Source organism: Arachis duranensis, chromosome 8 (genome assembly GCF_000817695.3).
Source record: "Arachis duranensis cultivar V14167 chromosome 8, aradu.V14167.gnm2.J7QH, whole genome shotgun sequence".
In the NCBI taxonomy this organism is placed as follows: Eukaryota; Viridiplantae; Streptophyta; class Magnoliopsida; order Fabales; family Fabaceae; genus Arachis; species Arachis duranensis.
Genome location: NC_029779.3, coordinates 47981159 through 47992330, shown reverse-complemented (window position 1 = coordinate 47992330; position 11172 = coordinate 47981159). Strand labels below are relative to the sequence as shown.

General features: G+C 27.7%; 2 protein-coding genes across 4 annotated transcripts; one reads left to right on the top strand and one right to left on the bottom strand.

Moving 5' to 3' along the window:
• Positions 1-1015: 1015 nt before the first annotated feature.
• LOC107463608 (uncharacterized) lies at positions 1016-4289 on the top strand. Of its 3 annotated transcripts, XM_052252457.1 has the most exons (4): positions 1020-1231; positions 2356-2659; positions 2801-3053; positions 3642-4289. In XM_052252457.1, exons 2-4 carry the CDS (start codon positions 2380-2382, stop codon positions 4087-4089), a joined length of 981 nt encoding a protein of 326 aa, XP_052108417.1. In that variant the 5' UTR covers positions 1020-1231; positions 2356-2379; the 3' UTR covers positions 4090-4289. The 3 variants fall into 3 exon arrangements, with proteins under 3 accessions (XP_015937921.1, XP_052108417.1, XP_015937920.1); XM_016082435.3 differs by having other exon boundaries at positions 1016-1231; positions 2356-3020; XM_016082434.3 differs by having other exon boundaries at positions 1022-1231; positions 2356-3053.
• Positions 4290-4612: 323 nt separating this feature from the next.
• Positions 4613-6325, bottom strand: LOC107463481 (uncharacterized protein At4g00950). Its single transcript, XM_016082276.3, has 3 exons — positions 5864-6325; positions 5424-5645; positions 4613-4981 (listed from the first exon to the last, which is right to left on the bottom strand). The coding sequence occupies exons 1-3, from the start codon at positions 6290-6292 to the stop codon at positions 4895-4897; spliced, it is 738 nt and encodes a 245-aa protein (XP_015937762.1). The 5' UTR covers positions 6293-6325; the 3' UTR covers positions 4613-4894.
• Positions 6326-11172: the final 4847 nt, after the last annotated feature.

Below are 11172 nucleotides of genomic sequence, written 5' to 3'. Positions count from 1 at the left end.
TTTAAAAATCGTTGACTTAAAATTAATGCCCAAAAATGATTTTAATATAAATTAAAAATACTAAAAATAAAGTTAAATGTAATTAAATATTTCTCAAAAAAATATTATAAATATTAGAGAAAAAAAACATATTTTATCAATCATAAAAAAAATATGATGACGCAACCCATTTACTTTCTCGTCAAAGATTGGCATTATGATATACATTTGTTTCCTAAATTGCATCACACATTTTATTTATTTAATCTCATTGAAAATTGCATTAAACATTTAGTAGTAACCAAATCTTAAAATAAATTGAGGATGCTAGAGACAGCTTAGAATAGAATATTAGATACATATATATTTTTCAGTGGATCCCACCATTTCACAAAGACGGCTGATGTGAGACTTGAGAGTAGCAATTGATTTCACAATTCACACACTTTAACTAATTTATTTATTTTTTAAAATTAAGATTAATTTCCAGGCAGCTTATATTATTCTAAAACCTAAGCCGAAAAATATGAAAACAAATTTATTCACTAATCCATTAGTCTATTAAATTTAATTTTAATATATTCACTGCATACAAAAATTTTGTGCATGCATTTAATTATACAATATTATATTAATAAAATAATTCAATATCATTAAATAGTCAACTAAAACAAGAATATAATTAAATAATAAAATATTATTTTTATAAAACATTAGTCATTAATTCAGATATTATATATTATGTATAAATATATTATTTAATTTATTTTTTATATGTATTTTATATTTTAATATATTTTATATAAATAATTAATTTAATAATTAATTTTTGTATATATTTAATATAATTAATTAAATAATTGTGATTTTTTATGATTTTTTTATTTAAAAAAATCAAACATGAATTTGTCTAGAATTTAAATTTTATTTAAAAAAATTTTAAATTAATAATTACATATCAAATTTGAATTTTTGACATTTGTTTAAGGGAATGGGCGTGCAAAAAAAATATGCTTAATCAAGAGAGTAGAACCAAAGGAAGTAGTGACCCTGCAAGAAAGAAAAGGCTTCTTTTGAAAACCGACCCATCATCATTGAAATTCATAAACAAAACAACAGAAACAAACAACATTAACAATAACATAATAAGATAAAGCCATGTTTCTCTGACACAACAATCCTCATCCTCTTCTTTTTCATCATTTCTCAGATTCCTTGTTTCTCATCTCAACAATCTCTGAGTCACTCTAAGGTAAATTCTGCCACCCCTTCCTCTGTTTTCCTCTGTTTTTAACTTCCAGCTTCTTTTTGTATGCAAATTGCAAAGTATTCTTATTATGATCTCAATTTCAAGTACTTGAACTTGTGTTTGATCTGATGCATGAGATTATTTGATTCTTTTTTTTATGCTTTTGTTGCTGAAATTTGCCTTTTAGTTTTTGTTTTTTGGCTTTCTATTCACTCTGTTTTCCTCTGTTTGGGTTTTTGGGGAGGATGGTTTTTAATCATTTCACATCTTTAGATGGAGACATGAAGTACAATTACAATACCACCCTTGAAGAGATATTTGTGGTTTCTTTATTGTCTTCCTACTCCTTTTGCTTCTTTGAATGTCTGGAGAAAATCCAAAATCTCACTATATAACATTTTTTAGTTGTGAAAATTGAGATCATTTTTTCAAAAAATAATAATAAAATCTTTACATTGCATGTTTGAAAACATGTGGTAATTAAATTGCATCATATTGTTCATGTTATAGTAGCAAAACCATTTTATCTTATCTAATCTTTTATAATTTAGTGTTAGTATATTTGGATATTTGTGAAGACTAAGTCAAAAATGAAGTTATATATTTCATATAAACTTTATCATGTCCAGATTCATTTTTCATTTTTATCCAATTGAATCAATGTTGGATGATAAGGCCATGTAGCTCATATAGCTATTAGTTGTATCTTCAAATTAGTAGAATTGTTAAGTAAGTTTGTTAGAGTCTGAAGTTTGTTAGAGGTTGCCAACTCATAGCATTAAGTTAGTTAGAAGAGTGCTAAATTAGTGTGATTTAGTTTTTCTAGTATCTACAAATACAGAACTAGTCATTTGCAAGTAAATGAGATTAACCATAATCACAATTACATTTTTGAATCTCTCTCAAGTTCACTCTGCACTTTCACTCTTTTCTCATTTTCCGATTCAAATTCTGCAGCATTATAGCAGATTTTACAACCAATTTTTCCAATATTTTTAGCTGTTGGTCTCAATTATAAAAAATGTATATTATATATTAATTGAAATCACCGATTAAAGTGATTCATTTTTTATGCAAACAAATTAGCAGGTTACACTTTTAACAACTGACAAAATTTTTTGCCATAGGAATTATGAAGAAAGAATAGGTAAATGATGGCGGCGGCGGCGGCGGAAGTGAGAGCGGCTTGGCAAAGAACGGCTAACCGTTGCTTTGTCCAAGAAGATGCAAAGAGAGCTCCCAAGTTAGCATGTTGTCAACCTTGCTGCACAGCTTCGAAACCGGTCGATGCCGGAGCTGCCAATGCAGCAGATGAATCTAATCATGCTGTTGTTAGTGCCACCTCTTTTAACAACAAATCTTCACTTTCCAGTCTAACACCTGACTCAAGATGGTGGTTGCACCCGCAGCCGAGTTACGGATCTCGAAAAGGTTTAACATATGAAGAGTTAATTTCATTACAGGATGACATTGAGATTTTGAAAGCTAGTGATGAAACTAAAGCATTCAAAAGAAATGATGCTACTCAGTTTAGTGATAAAAATGATTTCGTTGACTGCTCAATGTCCTTAGAATCGGATTTTTCTTGGATTGAAGTTGGTAAGTCATGGCCTTGGTGGCGAACTTCGGATAGAGACGAGTTAGCTTCCTTTGTTTCGCAGAAATCGGTAAACCACATTGAGAATTGCGACCTTCCTCCGCCGCAGAAGTATCTTAGTGGGCAGCCTTGTGGCTCTGCCGATTCGACGGCTCGATCGAAGGGAAGTTTACCGGCACTTTCTTGCGATACAAGGCATGTATATCTTGCTTCTAACAAGTCTTCAAGGTATTTTTCTTGTTGCTACATGTTCAAGTGTTCAAGTGTTCATTACTTTTTCCCTTCAAGGTCTTATGTGTTAGTATATAATTACATGAGTACGGTGGAAACTCACGTGAAGTTGATAGAGGAGAATCATTAGATAGTTTGACTAATTTGACTAAATTTTCATCTTATAACTCTCAATTATCAACTTCACGTGAAGTTGACTGCACCTGACTTTCCAGCTATGAATAATACCCTAAACCAGTTCCTAAAAAATTTAGTCGGACACTTTAATTTCCAAATTTTTGTTCAGTAAACAAATCTGTCTCCACATGAGATCATTCACCTATATGGAAGGACTAGTATGAAAATTTTAGAAGTATTAGGGTTGTTATACCGTTATGTTTTATTTAAATAATGATAGGAACTAATATGTAACTTTTTAAAGTAAATTTGATGTGAAGATTGATTTTTCTAACAAATAAAAGGTTAGAAAGTAATTTTGCGATTAAAATTTATTGAGTATTAATGTGTTGGACTAAAAATTTGGACTAATTTGGAGTATTACTCTAATTAAATTTAGGTTGTTTGAACATGTTGACTTTTTTGCAGCATTTATAGCTCAATCCATGAGGATGTTATGGATCAAGTTTTGGAGGGAAACCATAGCAAAACAGAGCTGATAGAAGCACTGTGTCACTCTCAAACAAGGGCGAGGATGGCGGAAGAGGCGGCGAAACAGGCTTATGCTGAGAAAGAGCACATTATTACACTGTTTTTCAAACAGGCTTCACAACTCTTCGCCTATAAGCAATGGTTTCAGTTGCTGCTTGTAGAAAATCTTCACATTCAACTCAAGAATAACAAGGATCAGCAAATCTCCGGTCTCTTCCAGGCTCCGGCGTCCTTTGAACGTGGCGCGAAACCTTGGAAGACAAGGCATAAACCAAAAGGTGATATCACAACAACATATGCTGTGGCATTTGCTTTAGGATTGAGTCTTGTTGGTGCTGGCTTGATCTTAGGATGGAGTGTTGGATGGATGTTACCGCGTTTGTAGCGGCCGCGGCCGCGTCGTAGGGTTTAGATCTAAGAGATTGAAGATCCATTTTTGCATGCTTAGAACTTGAAGAAAATGAGCATGTTTGATGGGAAATGGTTAAGAGAGAATGTGTATGGGAATTTTGTATATTTGTGTTCTTAACATAGTGCACATTTTCTGAATTGTAATCCCTTTTGTGAAGAAATTGTTTACCAAAATTGTGCAGATAACATATGTTAAGAATATGACATAAATAAAGCAACAAGAACAAATAGAACTTGCCGTTTGATTCATCAGACTAAGGACTAATTCATTATGAATTTGAATCATTCACAAATGAATTGTTGGATACACAAACTAGTAGCTAATTTTACACAGCTAATTGTTGCAATGCAACTTATGAAACTATTAATGGGTGAAAAAGCTTCAAATTACTGTGGAACTTGACCAAATTTAATTGCTGAAATAGTGTGTAAAGTGCTTCAAAATATGAATCTTTTAAATATATACAAATTATGCTTGTATCATGTGTTTTAAGCTATGACCAAGTAAATATTATTTTGTCAACATTAAATAAATGATTATATAAAAGTAATATCAACTATACTATATTATAAACATTGAATATTTAAAGTATAAAATTTTTAATACATAAAATAACACTCCCAGGATTCAGTACAAAGTTTCACAGTGATATTGATTTCATAAAGGGAAGAAAAAGATGAAACCAAAAAAATAATAATATTAAAATTAAATTATTGAAAAAACAGGTGGATCATGGATAAGGTATGATTGATTTTGACCTGGCTCTGGTTAAAAAGTCCTAGAGATTAAGGGCACCATAGCCAACTTCCTTGAGCTTTTGACTCTTCCATGGAACCACTTGCTTGAAGCTCTCACATATCATTGTCTATAAAAATCAAAAGCAGTGCAATAATATTAAGGGACCATATCCTTATTCAATGTTATAACTTTGTAAAAGATCTAAGTCTATGTTAGATAGATGCTCCTAAAATATATTTAATATGTATTTAAAATTACTAATTTTTATTTTGAATGGTTATAAAAGTTTCTAAAACATGTATTATATAAATATATATACTCACAAATAGTTTCTAGTCTAAAGCCACATTAATTGAAAATATAATCTTCATAATTTTCTATCCTTAAAAAATAAAAAATTCAAAAGAATTTCCTATGAGATTCTTAGATGAAAATAAATCAACCACTTTGAATTTACATGCACTCCTATAAAAAGAAGTAATAAGTACTAATATTCATTAACCACTTAACCCTAGAAAGAAAATTATCACTATAACACAAGTTTTTAATGTTTAGAAGTCAAAACTTACCCATGGCTTGGCATGGAAGAGGTGGGAAATGCTTCTAGAATGTTGCATCTTTGTCACACTTCTCACCTTATTGCCATGATAATCTTCATCAGCAGAAGATGTAGAATTAGAGGAAAAGACATAACTACCCCTACTCACTTCCCTTTTGACATTGAAGCCCTTCCTTCCCCTTAATGAACCAAACCACCCTCTCTCCTTCATTCTCATTCCTTTGTCTAGAGCCTAATACAAACAATCTTAGTTAGTAAAGTATATTATACATAAAAAAATCTTACATGTACTATTTTTGTAATTAACATCTCTTTTATATTAAAAGTTATCGATAAAAATTAAAAATAAATAAATAAATAATATTTTTATATTATTAAAAAAACATATTAAAAAGTGTATAAACAAAAAAGTACAAATATCATTTCTCTTTGTCCGAGCCGAAAACTCACCCTAGAAGATGGAGGAAGGTGGCAAGTATTACTTCTTGAGATACAATAAGGACCCTCCAATACACTGCTTGGTGAGTGAACTTTGGTTGCATCATCATCACCTTCATCATGAACTAGTTGTTGCAACCTTGGAGGAAGTTGCAATGACTTTGACTTTGACTTTGACTTTGAGTTGGTCAAAGTAACAATGGCATTAGTATTAGAAGAAGAAGAAGAAGTTATTCTTGGCTTGCCAGGTTCCTCTTCCCAACCAAATGGTACTGAGGCTAAGGTGCAAAGTGGTGGAGTTACAATCCCTGACCTCTCAGGAGAAGAAGAATAAGAATAATCCACCATTGTTGTTTGAGGATTGAACTTGAATATTGGTAGAAGAATTGATGTGTTACTCTGTTCTTGCTCTGTTTCTGACTCTGTTTTACAACCACTCATCTTTGCTTTCTTTTCTCCCTTCTTTGTGTTTGTTATATAATAAGACTCTTTAATCTTGTGGTCCTATTTTGAAAATAATCAAATCAATTTCATGGTATATATAATTCCAAATCCTTTATATAAATAAATAAATAAGAGGGGATTTCTTATTTGTGTATCAACAAGAGAAGCTTTTGGTTATTCCTCAATTTGTTTGTAAAAAATAATTTAATATTTGAGAATATAGCTAATATTTAGTTATTTTTATTGTATTTTTATATATAAAAGCATACATTAATATTGGAGATTTCAATTATCTTTATGTGAATCTAGTGAAAATATTTCTAACATATTATATTATAAGATATCTCCCGCTTTTACAGTGCATATAAATAAATATACAAAAATATTATATATATATTAAAATTAGTTATTATGTATTTATGTATAAATATATGTATTGTTTAATTTATTTTTAATATATATTTTATATTATTAACTGATTTTAGTGTACACCTAGTATAATTGATAAATATATTGGTATCTATTTTTTCTTTTAATTGTTTACAAGTCCATACTATTTAAAATATCTAAAATTGAAGTAGTAAAATACTAATATTCAGTTGGTTAAACAATAGTTTAATAGATGATCTTATTATTTTTTAGATGTTATTAATTTATGTTACGAAATAAAATACTCATCCTAAAAAAATGGTTATAATTAGTTAAATTCTTAATAATATGATTTATTATAAATTATAAATAAACTTATATATGTAGGGTTATAGGACATTTATGAATATACAACAAACTTTGGTATCTTTTTTATGAGATATTGAAGGAAAGAAAGTGCCATAAAGGTGAAGCTACTCCACAAAAAATGTTGCCTTTCTCTGCAGAAAAGTTACAAATGACCATTCATAATCAATAATCATATGTGCTCTTATTATTTGTTCTCCATCATGCATTGCTACATGTAATTTTCTCAAAATATGCGTATAGTGTAGGCAATTCAATTCCTTCATACATTATCATTCCATAAAACAAACATAATTTGTAGAAACATGCATAAAATGTCTGTTATGTATGTAAAATTTGCATGCTAAAAATTAATAACTGAGTTATTCATAGTATATTTGTGTATATTTATATATATTAATTAATTAATTAATAGATTTTTTAATTAAACAATTAGCTATCAAATCTGTAATAGTTTAATAATTAATTTATTTATAGGAGAATAATAAAAGTTTTATAAAACACTAAATATGTATTTTTATACGGTGATTGATTGATAGTTAATTTTTTATATACACATAATATATTATCGAAATGTATAACATGTTTTTCACAAGCTTTCACATAATTTTTTTTATTAAATGTCCTAGTTTTGACATAATCAATTGATTTAATCACATGATTACTTGACCATTTTTTTTATATTTTATTAATTTAAAAATAATTTAAATATACAATTAATTAATCATAATAATATTTTTATTTGGATTTTAACAATATCTGATGTACCAATAATGTTCTTGAACTTCCAATATTTAATGTTATAGAGTGTACATAAGAGGGAAAAAAATACCAATCTGAAAATAGTTATGTGTAGTGAAATTGTTAGAAGTTTATTATTTTTTTTTTGACAGGTAAAGTTGGTAACTATCATTAATGAATAGAATCCATAATGTCAAACAGGGCCAAATTACAGATGTAGAGAGGTGCTTCTTCCATCCACACTGAGTTTGGATAGGTAAGAGCTAATTGAGCCAATTCATGTGCCATCAAACAGGTGCTTCTTCCATCCACACTAAACCAACTCTCGTACGGGCTCTAGGCGGTTCATTCATTTGACCGTACACTAGAGCAACTTTTGATTTTCCAATAGTTTTTTCATTAATTACTCCGAATTCTTTCATTTCCATGTAAAGATCATTTCTCTCACGAGTACGCTTTCCCATTCCGCCAAATACGGATACACCGCCATGAGTTTTGGCAATGTTATTGATCAATTCCATAATAAGTACTGTTTTACCCATTCCAGTTCCGCCAAAGAGTTCAATCTTTCCTCCACGGCGATAAGGAGCTAAAAGATCTACTACTTTAATTCCGATTTTAAAAATGGATAATTTTGTGAGTTTATTATTCAAATATTAATGGTTGGTTCCTAGTGTGACTTAGTGTATGTGGTTGATGCCAAGTTGTGATGGAGAATTGAGAAGCATGCATAGGGCATGAAATAGTCACTAGTGATTGGTTTCCAAAACAACATTGATTAACATAACATAGTTGCCCTAAAAAACAAGTAATTTCAATTTGCCACAAATTCCATATGATTTTCCTTCACCAAGAAGCACATGTGAAAGTTACAAGCTGAGAATTGAGGTTCATATATGGCCACTATATCAAAAGTCAAATATATTTGTAGGAAAGCTTCAATTTTAAAAATAAAAATAATAACAACTTATTTTTTTGGGTGGACAAAATCTAGATTTAAATGAAAGGACTATGATGTATGGGCACATGGGACACAATACGATACAAAATACATCGATACATGAATTTTAAAATTTTATAAAATACGGGGACATGTCTATATATAAAATATAAAGTATTTTTTAAATAAATCGTAATGATATTTTATTGATATTAAAATATAAATTTTTTAATTATTTTTACTGTCTTATTTTAATTATATAAAATATTTTTTGTTTTAATAAATAATAATATATATTATTTTTAAATTTATTTCAAAAATACATGTTAAAAATAAAGTTGAATATGTTGATACGTGATAGTATTTAAGTGTGTCCAAATGTATCTAAAAAAAAGTTTTTATTTTTTATTAAGATATAGTTGGACACAATAAATATGTGTATCAGACGAATACCGATAAATATTATATCTAAAATATATTCAAGACACAAACATAATAACTCAACAAAATATCCATAATTGGTATAAAAAAAAGTGTTATTTATCCGGCTCTTTACCATGTGAAATTCTCAACTTTTTATTTGGATTGCATCATTGTCTGCCTTAAAAGGTATATCTCAATATATGATGTTAAAGGAAAAAGAAGGAATTTAATTTAAATACTTTAAAATAAGCTTAAAAAGCGAAATAAGAGAATTTTTAAAAATGTTTTATTTTATTTATTAAAAAGTAAGTTCTTTGTTTTATCCTTTAAAATAAATTCCTTACCTCAAAGGACCCTTGCTTTAAAAGATCAAAAATAAAATTAAAAAAACCCTATTATTAAATAATTGCAATAGCATTCACCATTTTATTCAAAACTCTTAAGCTGTTAGCTCTAGCGGTAGTGGAAGAAGGCAAGAGATAGGTAGGTGAAAGTCAATAAAAGTCAATAAAAGCCAAAACGGATCTAAGCCTATCTTAGTGGAAGCCATTATTTAAAAATAAAAATAAAAAATTTAAAATATATAATCACATTCATAAATTTATCTCTGCAAAATATATAAATTATATATTTCTATTTAATAATTTAAATTTTTGGCATAAATAATTTTATAACATAATATTAAAATTTTTATGATAAAAAAATCGATTTTTGCTTCTCAAAAATAAAAAAAAGATCGAATTTTAAAATAAGACAAATATAAGAAAATTAAAAAAATGTTTGTACAAAATTCGCACAACCAAAAAATAATTTCTTACACAAAAGGGTGCATAAAATAAATACATAATTATTTATATATTTTTATTTAACTATGTAAACTTTTTGAATAAATTAGTCTTAAAATATATATATATATAATTATATATCACATCTCATCAATTATTACAAGAAATTTTAATAAATAAATTCATAATAATAAAATATTCATGATCATTTTGTAGTAATTGAAGTCCATTTTTCATAATAAGATGAATTCCAATCTAAAAATTACTCTATATTTTTCACTTTAATCAAATTTTGAGAGAGATAATTATGAATAATTTCATCAACTATTTGATTAAGAATGGTATAAATGGCCATTAGTTTTGATAGATAAAATCACTTTAATTTATATAAATACAGTTGTTGTACCAACTACTCTTGTTTTCATTGACTGTTTTCATGGACTGTTTTGTTAAATCATCTTGATTGTTATAGCCTTATAGGTAAGAAGAACAAGAATCATGTTGAAAACAACTTTTGTCTCCACATTTTGGGCAACCCATATATTTGCTTTGAGAATCATCAAAATATCAAATCAAAAGATATATGTATTATGTAAAGAAATTATTTTTAATATGGAAATGGAGATAATGTTTTACTAGAATATTGACATTTAAAATATATTACGGTATTGTGGAAATTATTCAGCATGCTCCTGTATGTTGGTCAAGATGTTGTCATATGTTGACTCTCTACCTATGAAATCTATCCATTTATAATTACACCAAATAATCGTATTTCCAACAAAAATACCAATATTTTTTCTATATAAAAAAAAAGCCTATTATGTACAACCTTGACTTTCTTCTTTTTAAAAAATAAAAATAAAAATAAATAAACACCAAACCAACCCAATCAACAACAACAATAGTCTTCATTAAAAGATACTTAAAATTATTCAAAATTGACTATTGATGAAAAAAATAAGCTAATAATGAAAGTTAAGAACTTAAGATAAGTAAATTTGAAACTATAATTTCACAAACAAACAAAAAAATTTAGGTTTCAATTTGAAAGTTATAATATTATTGATGATATATTGAATTAGTAATTATTTATGTTGCATAACAGTATTATCATTTTCTCCTATATTTTGTAGTTTATACATAATTTTTTTATTATTTAAAGTTGAATCCCCTTAACACTATATATAGAAAATTTTAAAACTACTTTTTTCTGATAAGTAATAATATTTGATTTTCAACCAAAAAAAGAG